Source organism: Coregonus lavaretus, assembly GCF_964263955.1.
Source record: "Coregonus lavaretus genome assembly, chromosome: 8".
In the NCBI taxonomy this organism is placed as follows: domain Eukaryota; kingdom Metazoa; phylum Chordata; class Actinopteri; order Salmoniformes; family Salmonidae; genus Coregonus; species Coregonus lavaretus.
The window spans coordinates 36,438,731-36,465,560 of record NC_139995.1 but is presented as its reverse complement, the minus strand read 5'-3'; the positions used below and the strand labels follow the sequence as shown (position 1 = coordinate 36,465,560).

Below are 26,830 nucleotides of genomic sequence, written 5' to 3'. Positions count from 1 at the left end.
TCCATGTGTAGTTATTTGTTTTATATTTTGTAGCTAGTATGCCATTGTCATCCGTGTGTATGGTGGTTTCTACTTTCTGAAGCGGAAGTAGCCTAGGTGCTGTCCCCCGACCAGATAATGCTAGTGCGACTTCAATGAGTGAGTGGTGATGTTCTTAATTGACCGAGTTAAAGGGAGCAGTTCTTCAAAGGGGACAGCTTTCATTGAACTTTAATTAAAATACTTTGAATCGCAACTCTCCACTATTTAGAACGAAGATGCAACGATGACCCAATCTCGGCCCAACGAGTTCATTGCTCCACCGGAGTGTCCTGTTTTTGAGCCCACTTGGGAGGAATTTGCCGACCCATTTGCGTATATCAACAAAATACGGCCTATTGCAGAGAAAACGGGTATCTGCAAGGTCCGACCGCCGAAGGTGAGTGTCTTTAATTAGGGTATGATTTCAAACTCCTGCTGAAAACATTTTCTAACAGTTTTTGATGACATTTGTGGTCGTTTAGTTATCTTTTTAGACATATTTTCAACATGGCGGATTGCGGCTTGAGTTGAATTGCCAGCTTCTATGCGAGCGTAGGTTATGTGTGTGCCTCTGTGTAGGTGTGCAAGGACACGCACGCGCCCAGTGATCTCTGTGCAGACAGACTCGCGACAAAGTTACAATAAAGTATCGCTTATATTCCAGAGAACGTTACACCCAAGTACAATGCATCTTTAGAGGCTATTGGTCAAATTGATGGGTGAGAAGGTTGGTTACCTTTTCTCTTCCTGCGAGTTGTTAATTGTAAAATGACACGGAAATAAGACATTTCACCAAATCACTTTAATGCCTTCCAGCTTGTTATCAATTCAATTTTCGAATGTGAAATTGAAAGATATGTATAATATAACATACCATATTGTTTTTTATATTCACTTGTATTGACATCACAATGTTTTGATGCTGGATTTCCGTGTGACAGCTACGTGCACAATGACGAACTCTTTATGGAGTGTGACTCGTTGTAAAGGAAAACCGATTAGTTGGTGAGGAAACTGCATTGTCGACTACCGTGCTGCAATTTTCATACATGAGCTTACTTGTTTCTTGAACATGGGGGAGGAAGTTTCCTGGTTCTGTATTGGTCTGCACTACTTGCGACATTTCTTGTTTTCATCCCGTTGCTTATTTGACCACGTTAGGTAATGGTGAGCAGTGAGCGCCCTTAAATCTCCTCAAGGGTATTAGGGACAGCTTATTGTGCTGACTGAAATGTTGTTTTGCCTCTTGCCTACACAACCTAGATTATTTGATATTAACTGAGAGTGGGGCTGATTTAGAGGCCTGTATGTTGTAGGCCTGCTGAGAAGACTCTTCTAGCTTGTTAATGTCCTCCATGTTGCCTTTGTGGTAGTGGGTGTGGACTGGATTGTGTGGCTTTTCCTTTGGAGTTTATTAACATATTAAAGAATAATACGATTTTGGTAGGGATCATTTGTTATAATTCATCTGTGAAAAATATGTACCGCTTTCCAATGGTAACCAAATGGTTTTCTTGAAGGGCTGGCCTCTGAACATTGGTTATCACTGAATAATATTGTGAAAATGATGATAATGCCCTTTTAAGTGTAAGAGCTGTTTTTTAAATGCAGCCTGAAATGTCAGCCTATTTTGGTGGGATGAAGTTTTGGCCTGCCTCGTGGTAAATTAGTTTAAAAGTCCAATGCAACCATTTTTGTCTCAATATCAAATAATTTCTGGGTAACAATTAAGTCAATTACTGTGATTGTTTTCAATTAAAATGTTCAAAAAGAAACAATTCTTAGTAAAGAGCAATTTCTCAACCAAGAATATTGCTAGGACTGTCTTAGCTGTTATTGGCAGAGAGGTTTGAAACTCTTTCTTATTGTTCTATCAACTCATTTACCGCCTGGTGATTACATTTACATTATTTAGCAGACGCTCTTATCCAGAGCGATTTACAGGAGCAATTAGGGTTAAGTGCCTTGCTCAAGGGCACATCGACAGATTTTTCACCTAGTTGGCTCGGGGATTAGGCAGGCCAAAACTCCATCCCACCAAAACAGGCTAAAATGTCAGGTGGTCTTCTCAAACAGCTCTTACACTTAAAGGGCATTAGTTATTTTTGTTTCTTTTTGACCATTTTAATTGAAAACAATCACAGTAAGGTACCTAATTGTTAGGCAGAAATTATTTGATCTAATAGTTCGCCTAATTTCAGTTTGTGACAAAACAAGCATAGTGTAAAGAATCATTGTACCATCTAAACCGCTGTGAAATATATTTTCCATAACCAAAAATATTGTACTTTCAGCTGTTTTGAAGCTGGTGTACAAAACCGAAAGTAAAAGACGCAAAAACAAAACTTAAGACCGGGAAGCATAGAAATAGCGCACATAGAACATATCTACCGCTTCTTCGACTTGCTTTCAATGAGAATGACAGATCTATAACTCACAATTCTATGTGAATTTGGTCGGGTCGCCCAAAAAGTTAAATATAGAGGGGTTGGTTGTTTAGCAACAAAAACGACGCATGCACAACCATGGGGCCGAACAGAAGAGGTTGGTTTAGATTGGAGACAAAATATAGCTTACATGTTGTCAACAATGTATATTGAAAACAGACACATTTGCACAATGACCACTTGTTGTCTCGCATACATCGATAGTTGTTGTTTAGCTAGCTAGCGAATTTTAGCCATATTAGCATTGACATGAAATCAGTCAAAACGCCTCAAAACAAGACATGGTATCAACAACAAGCTGAAATTAGACACTTATGATTCCCGACATGGCAGGTTCTTGTCATTCTTGCTAGCAATCTGGCCATCCAGAATCACAACAAGACTGACTTCTGCCCCATGAAGCGTGCACATCGTTTTCGTGATGTTGTCAGCCAACCCATCTATTGCAGCTTTAACTTTTACTGGGGCATGCATGTATTACTGTCATTTTGGTTTGCAAAAAAAAAGATCTCTACAAGAGTTGATAGTAGTTGATTAAACATAGTAATTTGGGTAACACTTTACATGAGTTATTCTTATACCTATGCAGTAAAACTGTAATTGCACTTGGTAGGCCTATTAGCCTAATGTTGTTGCACACCATAGTAACTGCATTATAGACTAATTGATTAGACCTAATTGAGTTGAGAATTTAATTACACAACAGGAATAGGGACTGTCCTTTATTCCACTGGTGTAATAATGAAATATGCTAATTTACAATTACTCAAATACTATGAAACAATAATGTACACCTAAAATAACCCAAATGTGAATTGTTTGAGAAACTACAAAGGCAACCTGTTTATTTATTTATGCATAATTATTTATTTGGCAGTAGGGTGTTTATTCCTTCCACCATTTGTTTTGTATTATGTGATCAATTTTGTTCTCCTCCTTCATTCAAACAGTTTTTCCTACCTATCTGTAGAGTTGTGACTGGCTTTGTTTCTTATCTGGTCTAGCTGCCCTGCACTGGGCACAAAGAAAGTGAACCGCTTTCTCAATAACCACAATTTTACCCCTCTATCTCTCGATTTACTATCTTGCACAGCAGTTGTGTAATCTGAATGTTGTTTTTACAACACTGGATAAACATCAAAATATGCACTCCAGATCGCTCAGCTGTGCCTACTGTAGGTAGTCTAATGATGGCTGAATTTGGCTAGCTGTTCAGAGGATGGAAGTTGTTTGTGCAGAATGGGAGTGCTTATGCAATGGGCCTGTCCGTTGTCGTAGCTCCACTACTCCACAAAGGGGCTGCTGGAAATACAGCCAGAGCTGTTGTTTCATAAGCCATGCCCCCATCTGGGCCGTGCACTGCAGACAAAGGGTGCAGAGTCAAAGGGTAATCTATGGCGGCTAAATTTATGGTGGTCTTATCAACACCCCTCCTCCCCGGCTCCAGGGGAGCCATATTTTTTCCCAGCATTTTTTGATGACTGCACTTGGACTCGTCCACGTCCCCAGCTGGTTCACTTCTCAGTCTGAGGTGACAGTTAGGTCTTCTTGTTTAGGTAGTGGCTTTTAGGATGGACTCTTCCACTTTTGATCAAAAAGGGTTTTGTCCTATTTGTCACTTGGGATGAATTTGCAGAATTGCTGTGTGATAGAGGCTAGCACTTGTGTAGCCTATTTAAAGCCTATTTAAGCCTTTTCTGTATTCCTGAGTTATCATGCACATTCGAACAGGCATGCTGGCACTCTGAGATGCCATGCAAGGTTACAGAGACAGTGTAGTCTCCAAAGATAAGAAGGCTGTAGTGACCTTAATGTTCTATCTGCACCACACTTTCCTGTTGATTCCAGTCAAACAGTCTCTCTCTCTTTCTCTCTCTCTCTCTCTCTGAACCCAATGTTTAATAGAAAACAAGAGAACTGGAAATACCAACTCTCCTCAGAGGGCCTATATCAAAGAAAATGCTTGAGTCCTCTTTTATGTGCATCAAATACTGCATTGCAACTGCTGGTCCAGTGCTGAAATAAGACTGAGATGCACAATGAAAGTAACTATGGTTATGCAAATGTATTGGACTATTTGTAAATGATAACATTTGCATTCGGTTAATCAGCATCTCACCTGAGTAGGTAACTATTGACATGCACCCGTTTATAAGAGGTTTCATATCCACTCAGGTCACATTGTTTTATGTGATAATATTAAAATCATTTTCATGTGTATTTTACTCAGGTTTGATTGGAATTTAGTCGTGTTTATTAGGAGTGTAACAGAAGAGATCAAATATGGATTTAGACTAAAGATGAACAGCCTACATTACTTTCTGTATGGAACATGGCCTGCCATGTCACAATGTTCCTAAATGGTGCAGTATAGATGACGTATTTAAATGTATTCAAATACAGCATAGACTGTGGCTCAACTGATAATGATTCTTCAAAATGGAGGATGAGCTAGGAAAAATGAGTGACACCTCAGTCAGTTTGACAAGATGGTATTTACTCCTGCAGGAATGGCAGCCACCGTTTGCGTGTGATGTGGACAGACTGCACTTCACGCCCCGGATCCAGAGACTTAATGAATTGGAGGTATGTTCATTTTACTACTTAACTGGTTTATCCATACAGTACCTATTTTTAATAATAGTATATCTAGTTACCTTATTATGAGCGACTGGATATGTATGTAGCCAAGTTTTTATTTTTAATATGTGGATTACTTTTTTACAATGAGATGTTCCACAAAGTTATTTTGGGGAATACATCTTCTCAATCCACATTATTATCCTACTATTTTATAAGTGCTAAAGAAATAAAAGAAAACTGACAAATAAACACATTAGTCTGCTAATTCTTTAGGCCTAATCTAATGCGAATCTGAAGGCTACATTGATGCATTGAGTGACATTGTCAGTAAAACAGTGGCTTCAACAGGCTAATAACACCCAGCAACAGGGTGTCTATTGAAGCCAGAGTGCTCTCTGGCCTCTGAAGTGTGCCTTGTAGAAAAAGTTGATGACATCAGGTCAAAGGTCACTGGTTCCTAGACCTTTAACCCTTTTTTTTGATACAATGAGCTACTTTAAATGTCAATGTCCTGTAAGGTTGGGCGGTATCCAGATTTCCGTAACTTCATACCATGCCTGTCGTATACCGGGGTATACGGTATTACCAGTGGTGCACATAAGGGCACGATTTTTTGTTGTTGTAAAAAACAAACAAAAAATGCTAACATGTACTAAGGAATTCCCATAGTAAATTCTAACGAGAGCATGCAAACATAAATTGCAAGGACAGACAACCCAGCTCATAAAGTTAAGTATCTCAAAAGGCTACTCAGTTTCAAATCAAATCAAATTTTATTGGTCACATGCGCCGAATACAACAGGTGCAGACATTACAGTGAAATGCTTACTTACAGCCCTTAACCAACAGTGCATTTATTTTAAACAAAAAAAGTAAGAATAAAACAACAACAAAAAAAGTGTTGAGAAAAAAAAGAGCAGAAGTAAAATAAAGTGACAGTAGGGAGGCTATATATACAGGGGGGTACCGTTGCAGAGTCAATGTGCGGGGGCACCGGCTAGTTGAGGTAGTTGAGGTAATATGTACATGTGGGTAGAGTTAAAGTGACTATGCATAAATACTTAACAGAGTAGCAGCAGCGTAAAAAGGATGGGGTGGGGGGGCAGTGCAAATAGTCTGGGTAGCCATGATTAGCTGTTCAGGAGTCTTATGGCTAGGGGGTAGAAGCTGTTGAGAAGTCTTTTGGACCTAGACTTGGCACTCCGGTACCGCTTGCCGTGCGGTAGCAGAGAGAACAGTCTATGACTAGGGTGGCTGGAGTCTTTGACAATTTTGAGGGCCTTCCTCTGACACCGCCTGGTATAGAGGTCCTGGATGGCAGGAAGCTTTGCCCCAGTGATGTACTGGGCCGTACGCACTACCCTCTGTAGTGCCTTGCGGTCGGAGGCCAAGCAGTTGCCATACCAGGCGGTGATGCAACCAGTCAGGATGCTCTCGATGGTGCAGCTGTAGAATTTTTTGAGGATCTGAGGACCCATGCCAAATCTTTTTAGTCTCCTGAGGGGGAATAGGCTTTGTCGTGCCCTCTTCACGACTGTCTTGGTGTGTTTGGACCATGATAGTTCGTTGGTGATGTGGACACCAAGGAACTTGAAGCTCTCAACCTGTTCCACTACAGCCCCGTCGATGAGAATGGGGGCGTGCTCAGTCCTTTTTTTTTTTTCTGTAGTCCACAATCATCTCCTTTGTCTTGGTCACGTTGAGGGAGAGGTTGTTGTCCTGGCACCACACGGCCAGATCTCTGACCTCCTCCCTATAGGCTGTCTCATCGTTGTCGGTGATCAGGCCTACCACTGTTGTGTCGTCGGCAAACTTAATGATGGTGTTGGAGTCGTGCCTGGCCATGCAGTCATGGGTGAACAGAGAGTACAGGAGGGGACTGAGCACGCACCCCTGAGGGGCCCCCGTGTTGAGGATCAGTGTGGCAGATGTGTTGTTACCTACCCTTACCACCTGGGGGCGGCCCGTCAGGAAGTCCAGGATCCAGTTGCAGAGGGAGGTGTTTAGTCCCAGGATCCTTAGCTTAGTGATGAGCTTAGAGGGCACTATGGTGTTGAATGCTGAGCTGTAGTCAATGAATAGCATTCTCACGTAGGTGTTCCTCTTGTCCAGGTGGGAAAGGGCAGTGTGGAGTGCGATAGAGATTGCATCATCTGTGGATCTGTTGGGGCGGTATGCAAATTGGAGTGGGTCTAGCGTTTCTGGGATAATGCTGTTGATGTGAGCCATGACCAGCCTTTCAAAGTTTGAGCATACACAAAACAAAAATTAGACAGCAGGGATCTTAATCCAGGAGGGGGTTGTCTCTGCTGCTACCAAGATTCAAACTAAATACACAGCTGGAAAGAGTTTATTTGGCACTTATTAGATAGAGATGGATACAGATGTGTATATATACAGTGGGGGAAAAAAGTATTTAGTCAGCCACCAATTGTGCAAGTTCTCCCACTTAAAAAGATGAGAGAGGTCTGTAATTTTCATCATAGGTACACGTCAACTATGACAGACAAATAGATAAAAAAAATATCCAGGAAATCACATTGTAGGATTTTTAATGAATTTATTTGCAAATTATGGTGGAAAATAAGTATTTGGTCACCTACAAACAAGCAAGATTTCTGGCTCTCACAGACCTGTAACTTCTTCTTTAAGAGGCCCCTCTGTCCTCCACTCGTTACCTGTATTAATGGCACCTGTTTGAACTTGTTATCAGTATAAAAGACACCTGTCCACAACCTCAAACAGTCACACTCCAAACTCCACTATGGCCAAGACCAAAGAGCTGTCAAAGGACACCAGAAACAAAATTGTAGACCTGCACCAGGCTGGGAAGACTGAATCTGCAATAGGTAAGCAGCTTGGTTTGAACAAATCAACTGTGGGAGCAATTATTAGGAAATGGAAGACATACAAGACCACTGATAATCTCCCTCGATCTGGGGCTCCACGCAAGATCGCACCCCGTGGGGTCAAAATGATCACAAGAACGGTGAGCAAAAATCCCAGAACCACACGGGGGGACCTAGTGAATGACCTGCAGAGAGCTGGGACCAAAGTAACAAAGCCTACCATCAGTAACACACTACGCCGCCAGGGACTCAAATCCTGCAGTGCCAGACGTGTCCCCCTGCTTAAGCCAGTACATGTCCAGGCCCGTCTGAAGTGTGCTAGAGTGCATTTGGATGATCCAGAAGAGGATTGGGAGAATGTCAGATGAAACCAAAATAGAACTTTTTGGTAAAAACTCAACTCGTCGTGTTTGGAGGACAAAGAATGCTGAGTTGCATCCAAAGAACACCATACCTACTGTGAAGCATGGGGGTGGAAACATCATGCTTTGGGGCTGTTTTTCTGCAAAGGGACCAGGACGACTGATCCGTGTAAAGGAAAGAATGAATGGGGCCATGTATCGTGAGATTTTGAGTGAAAACCTCCTTCCATCAGCAAGGGCATTGAAGATGAAACATGGCTGGGTCTTTCAGCATGACAATGATCCCAAACACACCGCCCGGGCAACGAAGGAGTGGCTTCGTAAGAAGCATTTCAAGGTCCTGGAGTGGCCTAGCCAGTCTCCAGATCTCAACCCCATAGAAAATCTTTGGAGGGAGTTGAAAGTCCGTGTTGCCCAGCGACAGCCCCAAAACATCACTGCTCTAGAGGAGATCTGCATGGAGGAATGGGCCAAAATACCAGCAACAGTGTGTGAAAACCTTGTGAAGACTTACAGAAAACGTTTGACCTGTGTCATTGCCAACAAAGGGTATATAACAAAGTATTGAGAAACTTTTGTTATTGACCAAATACTTATTTTCCACCATAATTTGCAAATAAATTCATTAAAAATCCTACAATGTGATCTTCAGGATTTTTTTTTCTAATTTTGTCTGTCATAGTTGACGTGTACCTATGATGAAAATTACAGGCCTCTCATCTTTTTAAGTGGGAGAACTTGCACAATTGGTGGCTGACTAAATACTTTTTTCCCCCCACTGTACATCTCGCTCGCAAACATTGGTAGTGAATTTCATAACTTGAAATGTGTAACTTGATCACCTCACTTAAGTTGCACTGCAGGAGTGACTCACCTCACAAAGCTCGCTCAATCAGCTGTTTTGGGGGAACTACCAGTCAATTTAATAATGAAAAATAACATGTGAAATGAAGAGCACAATCTTCTTTATCGATTAACCTAGTGCACAAGTTGACTGCAGGTATTTATTTAAAAAGTACAAATATCGAAATCTATTAAACTAACATTTGTTTCAATGGTATTTAAAATCATACCGTGGGTATTTAAAAAATACCCCTGTATACGTTATATCGCCCAACCTTAAAGTCCTATCATTTGCATTTAAAAGTAGCGCTGCAGGGGATTAATTATTATAGAAACAATGGCATGTAATGCACCATTTGATAAGTATTATTTGTTTTTTCTTTTATGTTGCCGATGTGTGAAATGTACCAATGTTTTGTGATTTTATGTTGTAGGCTCAAACCAGAGTCAAGCTCAACTTCCTGGATCAAATCGCAAAGTTCTGGGAGCTACAAGGGTGCACCCTGAAAATCCCTCATGTGGAAAGAAAGAATCTGGACCTGTACCAACTCAACAAGGTATGTAGCTACAACTTCTGGCACACCCTGGATGCAGGAAACTGGCCAGCTATTCTTGGATATGATCCAGGGGGCATTTGTGTTATACACTCATAAGCATGGGAGCTCTATATGCTTCTTATTGTGCTATGTTTACACATTTTTATACACACACACACACACACAGTAAATCTAATTGATTGGTATCCTCCTTCCTTTCCCAGTTGGTGAACGATGACCGGGGTTTTGACGCGGTTTGCAGAGAGAGACGCTGGTCTAAGATAGCCCTAAAGATGGGCTTTGCTCCAGGCAAGGCCATAGGCTCTCATCTGCGCTCTCACTATGAGAGGATCCTCTACCCCTACAACCTGTTCCAGACTGGAGCCAACCTTCTGGTGAGTCAGATGGTCGCTCTCTCAGCAGATGGTGCTCTGCTCTGGGCTGTTTACTAATGTGCTCTTATCTCGAGTTGAGGACTAAGAGGTTGTGCTGCGTCAAAGGTGTAGACATTGTCCATAGCGAAATGTCAAAAAAAGAAAAAAGTTTTAGCTGTTGATATAACATTTATTTTCCAATAAATACCTGCTCGAAGATGGAAGCAGGGTCAACTTTATAAATGGGTCAACTGTACAAATAATTGGCAGTTCTTTTTTCCTGCGTAAAATGTGTAAAAGTGACTTGTCACTCCCTGCTGTCTCGGTATGTAGAGCATCACCCTAAATTAAGCTAATACCAGCCAAGCTCATTATTAACTGCCCTACTACTGCAGAGAAGGCACGTCAGAAGTGAACTGGCACTCACGTGGCCTCTTTTCCACACTACTCTATAAGTTTGATATTTGGCCAGGGATAATGTCAAATTATGTATTCAGTAGGTCTTCTTAACTGCAGTAGGTCTGCTTTGTCCCTTGGTATAACGAGGAGTTGAAGGGTCCTGGGTTTTTTCACACACATTTAGTTATATGCTAGATGAAGCCTGGGACTTTTAAAAAGCATGACTGGAATCCTGACAACAAACTGGCAACAAACCAACCATTTTCTTAGTGAGCTCTCCTCCCCATTGGGTTATTTTTGTATAATTTAGTACCGGTTTCCTCTTTTCTTTCCGTGTTTATTTTATTGAAGGCCTAAGTTGTCTCTTGCAGCTTCTCTGATTGTACCTTGGGGCCCTGGTTGGGTTTTGTGGTTAGCAGCAGCTCATCCTCTCTTTGCAGTGCTGCATGCCTCTCTCTCAACCTGCTGGCCTTGACCTCCCCTGATCCCCTCCCTCTCCTCCCCTTTCACCCTCCTCCCTCTTGCCCCACCCTCCCTGTGTAGAGGCCTAGCTGTCTCTGGCCTGGCTGCTGCCCTCGCACTGTCCTCCTGATACACCAGAGACAGCAGAGCGTCAGTGATCCCAACCCCCACCTCACCTCAGTGTTGCTGCTTGTCTTCCTCTTTGTCATGTGAGTGGTGTCAACAGAAAGATTAGAGACCATGTGCTGATCTGGCAAGACAAAAACAAGTATCAACAGTTGAAGCCCATGTGTGTAGTGGTGGGTAATGTTGAAGTTTGAATTAGATGGTTGAATTTATCAAGCCATGGTATTCAACAACTCAATTACAATTATTTTGTTCAAAGGCAACAATGAAAGATTGGAAATCAAACCCCCAAGGGAACTGTAAGACAACTAGGCACCTAAACAACCACATGGCCCTGCCTCTGTTTATCAAATCAAATCAAATTGTATTTGCCACATGCACCGAATACAACAGGTGTAGACATTACTGTGAAATGCTTACTTACAGCCCTAAACCAACAATGCATTTATTTCTTAATAAAAAAGTAAAATAAAACAACAACAAAAAAGTGTTGAGAAAAAAGAGCAGAAGTAAAGTAAAATAAAATAACAGTAGGGAGGCTTTATACAGGGGGGTACCGGTGCAGAGTCAATGTGCGGGGGCACCGGCTAGTTGAGGTAGGTGAGGTAATATGTACATGTGGGTAGAGTTAAAGTGACTATGCATAAATAATTAACAGAGTAGCAGCAGCGTAAAAAGATGGGGTGGGGGTGCAAATAGTCCGGGTAGCCATGATTAGCTGTTCAGGAGTCTTATGGCTTGGGGGTAGAAGCTGTTGAGAAGCCTTTTGGACCTAGACTTGGCGCTCCGGTACCGCTTGCCGTGCGGTAGCAGAGAGAACAGTCTATGACTAGGGTGGCTGGAGTCTTTGACAATTTTTAGGGCCTTCCTCTGACACCGCCTGGTATAGAGGTCCTGGATAGCAGGAAGCTTGGCCCCAGTGATGTACTGGGCCGTACGCACTACCCTCTGTAGTGCCTTGCGCTCGGAAGCCGAGCAGTTGCCATACCAGGCGGTGATGCAACCAGTCAGGATGCTCTCGATGGTGGAGCTGTATAACTTTTTGAGGATCTGAGGACCCATGCCAAATCTTTTCAGTCTCCTGAGGGAGAATAGGCGTTGTCGTGCCCTCTTCACGACTGTCTTGGTGTGTTTGGACCATGATAGTTCGTTGGTGATGTGGACACCAAAGAACTTGAAGCTCTCAACCTGTTCCACTACAGCCCTGTCGATGAGAATTGGGGCGTGCTCAGTCCTCTTTTTTTTTTTCCTGTAGTCCACAATCATCTCCTTTGTCTTGGTCACGTTGAGGGAGAGGTTGTAATCCTGACACCACACGGCCAGGTCTCTGACCTCCTCCCTATAGGCTGTCTCATCGTTGTCGGTGATCAGGCCTACCACTGTTGTGTCGTCGGTAAACTTAATGATGGTGTTGGAGTTGTGCCTGGCCATGCAGTCATGGGTGAACAGGGAGTACAGGAGGGGACTGAGCACGCACCCCTGAGGGGCCCCTGTGTTGAGGATCAGCGTGGCAGATGTGTTGTTACCTACCCTTACCACCTGGGGGCGGCCCGTCAGGAAGTCCAGGATCCAGTTGCAGAGGGAGGTGTTTAGTCCCAGGATCCTTAGCTTAGTGATGAGCTTTGAGGGCACTATGGTGTTGAACGCTGAGCTGTAGTGAATGAATAGCATTCTCACGTAGGTGTTCCTCTTGTCCAGGTGGGAAAGGGCAGTGTGGAGTGCAATAGAGAGTGCATCATCTGTGGATCTGTTGGGGCGGTATGCAAATTGGAGTGGGTCTAGCGTTTCTGGGATATTGGTGTTGTGAGCCTTTACATTTACATCATTTAGCAGACACTCTTATCCAGAGCGACTTACAAATTGGTGCATTCAACTTATGATAGCCAGTGGGACAACCACTTTTTTTTTTTTATGGGGGGGGTAGAAGGATTACTTTATACTATTCCAGGTATTCCTTAAAGAGGTAGGGTTTCAAGTGTCTCCGGAAGGTGGTCAGTGACTCCGCTGTCCTGACAGCCATGACCAGCCTTTCAAAGCACTTCATGGCTACAGACGTCAGTGCTACGGGTCGGTAGTCATTTAGGCAGGTTATCTTAGTGTCCTTGGGCATGGGGATTATGGTGGTCTGCTTGAAACATGTTGGGATTACAGACTCAGTCAGGGACATGTTGAAAATGTCGGTGAAGACACTTGCCAGTTGGTCAGCACATGCTCGGAGTACACGTCCTGGTAATCCGTCTGGCCCTGCGGCCTTGTGAATGTTGACCTGCTTAAAAGTCTTACTCACATCGGCTACGGAGAGCGTGATCACATAGTTATCCGGAACAGCTGGTGCTCTCATGCATGCTTCAGTGTTGCTTGCCTCGAAGCGAGCATAGAAGTGGTTTAGCTCGTCTGGTAGGCTTGTGTCACTGGGCAGCTCGCGGCTGTGCTTCCCTTTGTAGTCTGTAATAGTTTTCAAGCCCTGCCACATCCGACGAGCATCAGAGCCGGTGTAGTACGATGCCTAGTTTGTTCTTGGCAAATTGAATTTGTCACAGCATAATAGTAGTAGGAGTGACAAGGAGCTAGCAAAGCGCTTTCTGTTGTCATTCAAACAGAATTATTGTCATTTGCTTCTCATTATTTTCAAACAAACATATGTTTGATATCTGTGAAAATGTCTCATTGATGATATTATGGGGACTCTGTGTTAGAAAGCTCTACATGCCCACTCACTCCCCCATGTCTCCCCTACAGAAGCCTACTCTGACTAATGACACCAAGGACATGGACTACATCCCCCATGACCTGCCCCAGCGCCAGTCTGTCCAGCCCCTGGAGACCTGCAGCATTGCTCGCAGAGCCAAGCGCATGAGAGCTGAGGTGAGCTTCTTCCCGGTTCCCCATAAGTCACAATTCTACCTCTAGGTCGCCATAAGTAAACATTCTACCTCAGTCAGTGGCTCTGGTTCCCCATAAGTCACAATTCTAACCCACAATAGTTACATGGAAGACAGCTCTATCCGAGTCATTGTGTGAAAAGCCCAAAGGCACAATTTGGTTCACAGCTTTGCGTATATTTCTGGATACTGACCAAAAGAGCCTGTTTGTGTATGCAATGGTGACCTCTAGAAAAGGATGTTGCTCTTCCTGAATTTCCTGTCGTAGTCCACATGGCATGAACCCCTCTCTCTCTGACAGGGAGGCTGTATGAAGACTGAGACCGAAGATGACTGTGAGAACCGTCCCAACCTGAGGAGGAGGATGGGTTCCTACGTGGCCAAGCCAGAGCCACAGCCTGGTAAACACTGACCTCTGTCCTCTGGCAAAGTCTAGTGCAATGTGAAATAATTTTAATATTTTTCATGAACAAATGAAAATGTTTCTCATGTTTTAATTTAAGTTTTGATAATTATTACATAAAAAAAAAGTAAAATGGTGAAGGAAATTAACATTTTATAATATTTTAAATCTACAGTACCGTTCAAAAGTTTGGGGTCACTTAGAAATGTCCTTGTTCTTGAAAGAAAAGCAATTTTTTTGTCAATTAAAATAACATCAAATTGATCAGAAATACAGTGCAGCATCCCGGAGTCGCCTCTTCACTGTTGACGTTGAGACTGGTGTTTTGCGAGTACTATTTAATTAAGCTGCCAGTTGAGGACCTGTGAGGCGCCTGTTTCTCAAACTAGACACTCTAATGTATTTGTCCTCTTGCTCAGTTGTGCACCGGGGCCTCCCACTCCTCTTTCTATTCTGGTTAGAGCCAGTTTGCGCTGTTCTGTGAAGAGAGTAGTACACAGCGTTGTACGAGATCTTCAGTTTCTTGGCAATTTCTCGCATAGAATAGCCTTAATTTTTCAGAACAAGAATAGACTGACTAGTTTCAGAAGGAAGTTATTTGTTTCTGGCCATTTTGAGGCTGTAATCGAACCCACAATTGCTGATGCTTCAGATACTCAACTAGTCTCAAGAAGGCCAGTTTTATGCTTCTTTAATCAGCACTACAGTTTTCAGCTGTGCTAACATAATTGCAAAAGGGTTTTCTAATGATCAATTAGCCTTTTAAATGATAAACTTGGATTAGCAAACACAACGTGCCATTGGAACACAGGACTGATGGTTGCTGATAATGGGTCTCTGTACGCCTATGTAGATATTCCATAAAAAATCTGCCGTTTCCAGCTACAATAGCCATTTACAACATTAACAATGTCTACACTGTATTTCTGATCAATTTGATATTTTAATGGACAAAAAAAATTGCTTTTCTTTCGAAAACAAGGACATTTCTGAGTGACCCCAAACTTTTGAACGGCAGTGTATATAAGAACAGGGTTGTGTTGATATGAGTACATACTGTATGCCCTGGCCTCCATTATTCATGTGATAAATGTATTTCAGTGGAAGTGAAACTGGAACCCACTGAGCACGAGGAGCCAATAACAAGTGACAAAGAAAGTGTGCTTGCTAAGAAAAACGACCCTGCAGTGAGTAAAGTACGTTTATATGCTGAGCTAATCAAGGCTAATTGTCACTTCATTATTACTACGATGATGATAATAACCATAATGGATAGCATTTATTCAGGTCTCTCACAAAAGTACAATTGCTTAAGCTCTTTACATTTTAATGGTTAGTTAACTCATCCCTTCCACCAACCTGGGTGATGTTTTTGCTCTATAGTGGATAAGAAGCCTCATGGTCTTGTCTCTGTCTCCTCAGGTGGATCAGTACATGTGTCTGGTGTGTGGCAGCGGGAGTGAAGAGGACCGCCTGCTGCTGTGTGACGGCTGTGACGACAGCTACCACACCTTCTGTCTGATACCGCCCCTCCACGATGTCCCCAAAGGAGACTGGAGATGTCCCAAGTGCCTGGCTCAGGTGACAGACATGCTCCCGCTCTCCCCCAGCCCTAATTACCGTACTACACTGTCACTCTGTAAACCAACTCGACACACCCCGTCCACTGGGGAAGCTGAACGCAGAAGCAGCAGTAGTCGTGAAATGGGAACTGAATCTTGTTTTCATTAAAAGGCTAAAACACTAGACTCTTAAAGCGAAACAAAAGAATGCTAAACCTCTGTTGTTTTGTGGTTATCTCATATACCGGAGCTGCTCAGTAGAATCCTACTCCTGTTGGTATTGTTTTCGGCAAGTATAACTTGATGTTGACATTTTGCTGCATTAGTGCTTATCTCATCCTTGTCTTCCCTAAAGGAGTGTGGCAAACCCCAGGTAGCCTTTGGCTTCGAGCAGGCTGGCAGGGACTACTCCCTACGCACTTTTGGGGACATGGCCGACTCCTTCAAGTCAGACTATTTCAACATGCCGGTTCATGTAAGTTTGGCAGCAGATGTACTGTCCTCATCAGTGTCATGTTTAAGATGGAACCTCGGTTTCAAAGTATTTTCCCAGTGTCTTTGTGCCTACTGAACCCCCACCTGATATAAGCTGTATTAGACGTAGCTCAACCAAGCTCAGCCTGTAGTTGAGGTAATGGTTTTTCTCTGTCTCTGTTTGTCAGATGGTTCCCACAGAGCTGGTGGAGAAGGAGTTCTGGCGGCTGGTTAGCACCATCGAGGAGGACGTCACTGTGGAGTATGGAGCAGACATCGCCTCCAAGGAGTTTGGGAGCGGCTTCCCCATCAGGGGCGGACGATTCCAAGTCTCCCCTGAGGATGAGGTACACAAAGGCTCTCCTCTTACAAGTTAACATATGCTAAGTATTGGGATGATTCTGAAGTTGACTGTACCACAACATCATGGCAACGGTACACAATTTCAGACCAAGAGAACTGTCATGAAAAATAAATAAATGAAAATGTACTACTCTCAAATAGTTCTATAGCTCACAACCCACATACATCTATGCTCTCAGACTGTGGTAGCACTTGTGGCTTATATTTAAGGTGATATTGGAGTTCTACTGGAGATTAAACCCTAGCCAGTATCACCCGCAGTTGAGTCGAGCCTTAACTTGTACTTGTCTCTGACCCATAGGATTACCTGAGCAGCGGCTGGAACCTGAACAACATGCCCGTGATAGACTCCTCGGTGCTGACTCACGTTACGGCCGACATCTGTGGGATGAAGTTACCATGGCTCTACGTGGGCATGTGCTTCTCCTCCTTCTGCTGGCACATTGAGGACCACTGGAGCTACTCCATCAACTACCTGCACTGGTACATACAGGCTGCCTCTAAGGCCCCACAGGCCATTAGTATGGGACTGGAGTTTTACCTGACCTTGTGACTGGACCAGGAAAGACTCCTGTTCCGCAGGATAATGCACTGTATAGGTCTAAGCAAATGGCCTCTGCTTCTTTCATTTTGAGGAATCTTGTCAAACCCAATTGCTTGCATAGTATTGGAGTTTATTGGTTGACGTGGTATTAAACACCTCAATATACCTCAATCTTCAGAGTGATAACAGCAATCAGTGTTTTTGACAAACTGGCATCTGTGTCCTCAGGGGAGAGCCCAAGACGTGGTACGGCGCTCCGGGGTACGCTGCGGAGAAGCTGGAGGGGGTGATGAGGAAACTGGCCCCCGAGCTGTTTGAGTCTCAACCTGACCTCCTGCACCAGCTGGTCACCATCATGAACCCCAACACACTGATGAACCATGGTGTCCCCGTAAGTAACACACACACACACACACACATGCACACACACTGTGTTTATAGTTATGGTCTAACCATGACTGCATACCCACTCATCTCTAGATCTATCGCACCAATCAGTGTGCTGGTGAGTTTGTCATCACCTTCCCTAGAGCCTACCACAGCGGATTTAACCAGGGCTTCAACTTCGCTGAGGCTGTCAACTTCTGCACCATGGACTGGGTAAGATGCCTTGGAAGTCCCTCGTCAATACCATACAGAAGCTAATAAATGAATAACTGGAAGCTGTTTCTAATGACCAGTGGTCAATACACCTGGTCCTGGAGAGCTACATGATGTACAGGCTTATCATGGTCCGGATGAACAATAAATTAGCTCAGTCAGGTGTGTTAATGCTGGGCTTGAACAAAAGGCTGTATACCTTGTAGCTCTTTGGATCAAGTTTGGTTATTAATGATGTAACCAGCACTGTGTACGGCTCAGTTCAATAGTGTTAAATCGATAGTATAGTTCTAACCTAAAGCCTCCTGCTCTGTCATTTTAGATGCCCATGGGCCGCATGTGTGTGGACCACTACAGACAGCTGAATAGGTACTGTGTCTTCTCCCATGACGAGATGGTCTGCAAGATGACGTCCAAGGCGGACACCATGGACGTGGCCCTGGCCTCGGCCGTGCAGAGGGACATGACCGTTATGCTCCAGGAGGAGGACAAGCTGAGGGACAAAGTCCGCAAGATGGTGAGAGGCCTCTCATACTGGCACACTTTCATAGATTTTTGACAACATTATCATTAGAGAAGCAAATGGCCAGAGTAAACTTTCCTCGTGTCTGTGCCTGAGTCATCCATAGGACACTACTGGTGTGGGTGTCTGTGTGATCTCTGTGACACTACTCATCTGTGGGTGTGTGTTTATGACACTCATCATCTGTCTGTGTGTGATACTACTAATCTGTTTGTGTTTCCGTGTGTCCCCAGGGCGTGCAGCAGTCCCAGCAGGTGGAGTACGACCTGCTGCCAGACGAGGAACGCCAGTGTTCCAAGTGCAGGACCACCTGCTACCTGTCTGCCCTCACCTGTCCCTGTAACCCCGGCCAGCTGGTGTGTCTGCACCATGCCCAAGACCTCTGCTCCTGCCCCCCCAACAACCTCACACTCAAGTAGGTCTATCCACAGCTAAGTTGGTGCTAGATGCACACATTAGAATGTTAACATTCATCCCCATCATTACATATATCCCATGTTTTACAGAAACGGGCAATCAACAGAAGCTCATAAGTTAAAACTTTTTTTTTTTGCAGTTTTCAAGTAAAATGCCCCTTTAAGAACATCTATCAACTTAAAGTCAGGGTCAAATTCAGAGTGAGCAGCATTAAAACTTCTAAAAGCCTTCTAGAACCTTCTGATGAAAAACAAACAAGTGTCACCTGGCCAGAAAATCAACAGTTGTGACAACAGTTACTCAGCCAAGATTCCAGTCTTCAGAAACACTATAGACGTGTTTACCTGGTTGTGTGTCTTGGTCTTCAGCTACAGGTTTACCATGGCTGAGCTCTACCCCATGATGGAAGCAGTCACTCTGCGTGCCGAGTCCTACACAGGCTGGGTCTCCCATGTCAGTAACATACTGGAGGCCAAACAAGACAGGAAAAGCAGTAAGTACTAACCCTAAGTAGGATACCTCTTTGGAATCAGGCGTCTGTGGAATTTAAATGGGTCATTACATAACAAAATGCAAAATTATGTTATTGCTGCTTATTTGCATAACTCCAAGTAGACAGGATGTTCTCAAATGTATTATGGAATGTTTTGTACTTCTCGTCACCCAAATATGTTGCCTTTGTCTAATGATACACACAAAATACCAGAATAGATTATTTTCTACCATTTGCTAATCATACAGTTTACTTGATAATTGGACCTTGATTCTTTGGATGAATTGATGACTGTGTCTAAAGCAGTGTTCTGAAGCACTGTTTGTTTATTTATGTGTTCAGGCTTGGAGGTACTGCGCTCCCTGGTGGAGGAGGCGGAGGTGAAGCAGTTCCCTAAGAGTGACCTCCTGCGGCAGCTCTGCACTGTTTCCCTGGATGCTGAGAAGTGTGCCGTGGTGGCCCAGCAGCTGCTCAATGGGAAAAGGCAGACCAGGTATTTCTATTATTGTATTATCATGCTTTCTAATGTTAAAATCCTTTACCACTCCTAATTCTAGTATTGCTAGACACATGGTTAGACAAATAGTCATAACTAATGCGCAAAGCAATAATGTGCTCTAGTGAAAATAGTTTAAGCTTGTGTGCTCTGTTGGTTAGCCGTGTCTCTGATCTTTAGTGTGTTGTTGTCAGGTATCGTTCAGGTGGAGGGAAGTCCCAGAGCCAGAACCTGCTGACGGTGGAGGAGCTCAGGTCGTTTGTCAGGCAGCTGCACAACCTGCCCTGCAGCATCCGCCAGGCCCCCTTACTCATGGTACAACTATAGGGCCAGAATATATCCACTACTATCACAGTGACAACTCCTGCTTTCCTCACTTCGCTATCACACCTGACTCCGCTCAGCACAGTCTTGATTAGTTGAAGATGCACTAGGCGGGGACAAAGACTACGTACAGCCACATTGGTCTTTCAGGACAAGGATAACACTGAACAAAAACAACAACAGCGTTCATTGATTGACCCTTTTACTTGCTTGTATTTCCCCCCAGGACCTGCTTACCCGTGTGGATGACTTCCAGCAGCGCAGCGAGCGGCTCCTCTGTGACGGGGCCCCCAGCCCAGCGGAGCTGCAGACCCTGCTGGACGTGAGCCTCGGTCTGGATGTGGAGCTGCCCCAGCTGGTCCCGCTCAGGGAGAGGCTGGAGCAGGCGCGCTGGCTGGAGGTGGTTCAGGGGGCCAGCAGCCAGCCCCACAGCCTCTGTCTGGACACCATGCGGAGGCTGATAGACCAGGGGGTGGGTCTGGCCCCGCACGCCTTGGTAGAGAAAGCCATGGCGCGCCTGCAGGAGCTGCTCACCATGTCTGAGCACTGGGAGGAGCGGGCGCTCGGCCTCATGGAGGCCAGGTGAGAGGCAAGGGAGGAGGAGAGCGCCTTAGACAGTACTGTAGTTGAATATGCAAGTTGACCGGTTCTATCCTACATCACATTATGTACAGGAAAAACTCTTGATTCAGTAGTTTCACCTTTCCTTCTTTCCCTGAGACATGGCTGTAGACTCCTAGCTGTAGTGGGGGTCTACAGCCATGTCTCAAGGCCACTTCTTTCATAACTTGAGTAATACAAAAACTTTAATAGTAAAGCCATAGACATGTTTTCATTAGGATGCACAAAACAAGATTTTAAAAATAGAATGAGATGTGTAAAACAAAATAAAGCACACTGACATAGTTAATAGTAAATATGAAGCCCTGACACCTACCTTGCGAAAAGCTGCTTAGAAGTTCAGCCAGCAGAGAGTGAAAAGTGCAAGGTTTGCATTCGGAGTTGAAAGCTGCTCACTGATTGATTAACTGGATCAGTGGGTTGGGACAATGCTCTGCTCGGCTGGCTCACGCAACAGTTTACACAGAGGCGCTAGTCGCAGAGCTGGGTCCCATTGCTATGAGGGTAAACTGTGGCGGTTGCCTGAATTGAGACATCTTGGACCCTAAGGTCTTATTTGACAACTCTGAACTTTTTGAAATAGAGAAATGATGTACAGAACACTAATTCCACTGTCCATAAGCAACATCGCTTAAAGAGTTGGTTTATTCTATTGGTTTAGTTCGCTCTCTTCAGACAAGCTGAAATCTAGCTCCTCATAGTGCTAATGTGAAGAGTGACCACTGTAGAACCATATGAACTGTGAGATGAGTGACTAATTTGTACCACCTGGTTTTGAGAAGTTATGAAAGGTGTTGACAGAACTTCAAATCAAATCAAATCAAATTTTATTGGTCACATGCGCCGAATACAACAGGTGCAGACATTACAGTGAAATGCTTACTTACAGCCCTTAACCAACAGTGCATTTATTTTAAACAAAAAAAGTAAGAATAAAACAACAACAAAAAAGTGTTGAGAAAAAAAGAGCAGAAGTAAAATAAAGTGACAGTAGGGAGGCTATATATACAGGGGGGTACCGTTGCATAGTCAATGTGCGGGGGCACCGGCTAGTTGAGGTAGTTGAGGTAATATGTACATGTGGGTAGAGTTAAAGTGACTATGCATAAATACTTAACAGAGTAGCAGCAGCGTAAAAAGGATGGGGTGGGGGGGCAGTGCAAATATTCCGGGTAGCCATGATTAGCTGTTCAGGAGTCTTATGGCTTGGGGGTAGAAGCTGTTGAGAAGTCTTTTGGACCTAGACTTGGCACTCCGGTACCGCTTGCCGTGCGGTAGCAGAGAGAACAGTCTATGACTAGGGTGGCTGGAGTCTTTGACAATTTTGAGGGCCTTCCTCTGACACCGCCTGGTATAGAGGTCCTGGATGGCAGGGAGCTTTGCCCCAGTGATGTACTGGGCCGTACGCACTACCCTCTGTAGTGCCTTGCGGTCAGAGGCCAAGCAGTTGCCATACCAGGCGGTGATGCAACCAGTCAGGATGCTCTCGATGGTGCAGCTGTAGAATTTTTTGAGGATCTGAGGACCCATGCCAAATCTTTTTAGTCTCCTGAGGGGGAATAGGCTTTGTCGTGCCCTCTTCACGACTGTCTTGGTGTGTTTGAACCATGATAGTTCGTTGGTGATGTGGACACCAAGGAACTTGAAGCTCTCAACCTGTTCCACTACAGCCCCGTCGATGAGAATGGGGGCGTGCTCAGTCCTCTTTTTTTTCCTGTAGTCCACAATCATCTCCTTTGTCTTGGTCACGTTGAGGGAGAGGTTGTTGTCCTGGCACCACACGGCCAGATCTCTGACCTCCTCCCTATAGGCTGTCTCATCGTTGTCGGTGATCAGGCCTACCACTGTTGTGTCGTCGGCAAACTTAATGATGGTGTTGGAGTCGTGCTTGACACTAAAGATAAGCAGTAGTGTGTCTATTTGTGTTTTTAAGCCTAGCTTCTATTTTCTCCAGGCCCTGTCACTGTGTGGAAACTCTTGAGGCAACTCTGCAGGAGGTGGATAGTATCCCTGCCTATCTGCCCAACTGTCTGCTGCTGAAGGACACGGTGGACCAGGCTAAAGACTGGCTTCAGGAAGCAGACACCCTGCAGGTATGAGGCTCTTAGGTTGTGTCCCAAATGGCACCCTATTCCCTATGTAGTGCACTACTTTTTTTGGGGGGGGGAGCCAGACTGCTTGTGAGAGTGTCTATATGCTTATAAGAGTGTGTTTGTGTGTAGCTGGGAGGCCGTATCCCTGTACTGGATACCCTGACTGACCTGGTGTCCCGGGCCAAGGCCATCCCTGTCTGGCTGGACCCTCTGGCTCGACTGGAGGCCCTGGTCTCTGACGTGCAGGCCTGGAAGGAGAGCGCCGCCAAAACCTTTCTAATGAAGAATTCCCCTTACTCCCTGCTGGAGGTAAACTACCTACAACAATCTAATGCCAATACATATAATCAGACACCTTAGGGGTTGTTTCACTAAATAGTCACTTAGGCTACGTCCCAAATGGCACCCTATTCCCTTTATAGTGCACCGCTTTTGACCAGACCCCTATCATTTTATCCTAAGGAGAGTCTTTTGGGATTTGGCTCATTGTCTCCTTTGTGTGTTTAGGTGCTGTGCCCCCAGTGTGAGGGTGGGACGGGGTCTCAGAAGTCAAAGTCTAAAAGGGCAAAGGATGCAGCCCAGTGCAGCAAGAGAAATGAGACTTTGCTGGACTGCCTGAGTGACGTGGAGAGGGCCCTTTTAGAGAGCAAGGACTCCGCCTCTGCTGTACGTGCTGCTTGTTACTCCATCTGTCTACGTACATGTTTTAAAAAAATTAAAATAAAAAGCACACCATTGAACTCACTGATTAGCTTCCAACATATTCTAAAGACCCCAACTATTGCAATCCTCTACATTGATTGATATAAGCACCCATGATATGAAAGTGCAAATAATTCAATGTATGGTTTGATACAGTATTGTAATTCCATATACTGTAACTGTGTAGGTTACTGTTTGGTTACATGTATGTTGATGTAGTGAGCATTGCGTGTTGTCATGCCAACCTGTGCTGGTTCCCCTTTCTGTAGATGGCCACTCTAGCCGAGGTGCGTCAGAAGGAGATGGAGAGTCTGCTGGCTCTCAGGGCCTCCAATGAGTCCAAGCTCCTCCCAGCGGGCGACTGCGGGGCGTTGAGGGTGTGCGTGTGCCACAAGGCCCCGTTGGGAGCCATGCTGCAGTGCGAGCTCTGCAGTGACACCTTTCACCGCAGCTGTGTCTCAGGCTCCAACCAGGACCCCCGGCCCAACCAGGCCTGGCTGTGCCCCCATTGCCGGCGCTCGGAAAAGCCACCTCTGGACCGGGTGCTTCCCCTGCTGGCCTCCCTGCAGCGCATCAGGGTGCGGCTGCCTGAGGGCGATGCCCTACGCTTCCTCATTGAGAGGACGGTCCGCTGGCAGCACCGCGTGCAGCAGGCCTCCGCAGAGGGGGTGCTGGGGGAGGGGGTGGCTGTGATGACATCACATCAGCGCTGGGGCTCATCCAGTCCCACCTGGGTTCCATCTCAGGAAACATACAGCGCATCATTTTACACGGATCACCAGTGCATTCCTCTGCAAGGTCAGTGTCGGGCTAGCAACAACATCCAATATCCCAACCTTTCATAACAATTCACATTTTTATCAAATTTCTATCAATGTCTATCACATAAAATGTATTGCACAGAAAAAAATAATAAACTATTCCTTTAAGGTATGTGTTGAGCCGTGTTATTGGTGTGTGTTTCAGGACTGAGCCCTGAGCTGGAGGAGCTGATGATGGAGGGCTTCCTGCTGCAGGTGACTCTGCCTGAGACCCAGCAGCTGTACATGTCCCTCCTCAGCAGACTGGCCTCCCATAACCACACAGACAGCCCCTCCCCCCAGCACAGCACAGAGCAGGACCAACACAAGCACAACTCTCAAGGAGGGAGCCCCCCTCATAACCAGGTAACATACTAGTCTACTACTGTGAGGCACAGCTCATAAAATTGTTGTATTGATGTGTTTGAGAAGTTTCTGAACGTTTGTTCTTCATGTTGACATTAATTATTTTGAATGAATTTATTTGGGTGAAAAATAATACAACAAGATCTGCACTGGATCCCAGAAGATGACACTTAAAAGCATTAATTAAAACACTTATTTCCAAAGTGGTCCACGATGGTAAAACAAACATCTAATGATTTTAAAAGACAAGTTAAAGTTACAAAACTAAAACATTACATTCAAACAAAATTACATTCATACATACAAAACATTGACGTTCAAACAAAACCATTACATTCAAACAAAAACATCACATTCATGTGTGTGACCTTAATGCGTGTTTACTGTTTTCACCAGAACGGAGTAGCCTGTCTCAAGAAGGAGGCTATGAATGGCAAGCGGACCAAGCGGCACATGGAGAAGGAGGGTTCCGAGCGCAAGGACAAAGCCAAGAAGCCCCGCAAGAAGAAGCCCAAGATGGAGAGGAGCCAGGGGGCCAAGGGGACCTGTTCACCCACCACCACTCACTCTGACCTCTCCCTGTCGGACTCTGATGAAGACTTCACCCTGTGCGCTGCACCGTGGTGCCGAGAGCCAGAGGGGAAACAGGTGAGCATTAAACCCCCCTCCAATGCATTATGTTGTGGGTAATTTCAGTGTGTTTTCCCTCCCCTCATATCAAATTGTTTTAGCAATTAGACTAATAGACTTATCGTAGTATATTGAAAATAGTATGTAGTATGATTTGTATTAAAGGAAAATTCCACCCAAAACTATATTTTGGTATTTGTTTCATTAGTCCATTGTTGACATAGTCCCAAAATGTTTTGCATGTCAGAAATCAAGTTATCAAGATATATAACTTTCAAAATACAGAAATACAGCCGGTATGATGCATTTTGCATTATACCATTATACAAAAGGTGATCAGTGTCTATTTCCCTCTCTTTTTCTCAGGTGAATTGGGTCCAGTGTGACGGCAGCTGCCAGCAGTGGTTCCACCAGATCTGTGTGGGAGTGTCTGCAAAGCAGGCAGAGAAAGAGGACTACATCTGTATCAGCTGCACACAGCCAGACCACACCAGGGAGTGAAGATCGAAAGGAGAAAGAAAAAACAGTTTTGAAGGATCATCAGTTTTAGCTTAGTCACAGCTCTGGGTGTATAACCACCCAGTGATTTCCCTTCCCCATTCTTAGCTATGCTCTGGCCCCACTGCCTCCTCATTGACTTTCCTGATCTGGCTACTCTTGGTGACAACAGTGCTACTTCCTCCTCCTTCCCAGCCCAGACTGCTTTTCAGAGCTATTGAGACTCTTTCATCACTATTTTGTTATAGTGGCTGGCTTTACAGCCAATCAACTTTATCTTTCCAATCAACAACGACATGATTGCGATTGTACTGTGTGAGGTACCAACTGTCTACGAAGGAGAATAAAGTGGAGGAAACAAGACATTTTCACTTGACTGACTTTACTTGCATGTATAACAAGACAACGCAGGGATTTTTCAACCAGAAGAAGTCAATTGGACAACATTTTTGGAACCCAGTTTTTATACATGCATCTGAACAACAATGTGAACCCCTTTTCTTCTCTTGTAGAGCTAATATTATTTATCTGAGCAATAACTGAGTTGTTAATTCATTTGAGTTCAGTTTTTGTCTGAGCTATGTTTGCTTAGAAGTGGTTCTATACTATAGAACCTATAGAGCGCCCTTGCAGGTTGAAAGTGATGTGTTTGACTTGCAACATGGCTAACATAAGGAACTGTGTGAATTAACTGCCACGGGTATCATTTGACTTTTTTCCTCCTTTGGGTAAATATGATTCATGCGTTGCAGTTTGCATAAGAAATAAAATAATTTGTTCCCACAAGTATGTTGTCCTTATTTCCTCAGTGTAGAAGCTATCCAAACTCTTTTTTTCCCTTCTTTTTTGTTGTTGTCATTTAGCAGACTCTCTTATCCAGAGCGACTTACAGTAGCAATTAGGGTTAAGTGCCTTGCTCAAGGGCACATCGACATATTTTTCACCTAGTCGGCTCGGGGATTAGAACCAGCGACCTTTCGGTTACTGGCACAACGCTCTTAACCACTAAGCTACCTGCCACCCCTTACTCTTAACTT

General features: G+C 44.5%; 1 protein-coding gene across 2 annotated transcripts; it reads left to right on the top strand.

Moving 5' to 3' along the window:
* Window positions 1–123: 123 nt before the first annotated feature.
* On the top strand, window positions 124–26,577 carry LOC311134234 (lysine-specific demethylase 5B-B-like). Of its 2 annotated transcripts, none has more exons than XM_084167853.1 (26): window positions 124–418; window positions 4,977–5,054; window positions 9,540–9,662; window positions 9,866–10,036; window positions 13,742–13,867; window positions 14,186–14,285; window positions 15,389–15,474; window positions 15,710–15,868; window positions 16,205–16,324; window positions 16,512–16,670; window positions 16,988–17,169; window positions 17,459–17,621; window positions 17,711–17,830; window positions 18,153–18,347; window positions 18,587–18,768; window positions 19,139–19,263; window positions 19,606–19,756; window positions 19,954–20,074; window positions 20,310–20,665; window positions 22,659–22,797; window positions 22,927–23,106; window positions 23,305–23,463; window positions 23,769–24,297; window positions 24,466–24,665; window positions 25,062–25,313; window positions 25,662–26,577. In XM_084167853.1, exons 1-26 carry the CDS (start codon window positions 266–268, stop codon window positions 25,794–25,796), a joined length of 4,464 nt encoding a protein of 1,487 aa, XP_084023979.1. In that variant the 5' UTR covers window positions 124–265; the 3' UTR covers window positions 25,797–26,577. The 2 variants fall into 2 exon arrangements, with proteins under 2 accessions (XP_084023979.1, XP_084023978.1); XM_084167852.1 differs by having other exon boundaries at window positions 15,389–15,483.
* The last annotated feature ends 253 nt before the right edge of the window (window positions 26,578–26,830 follow it).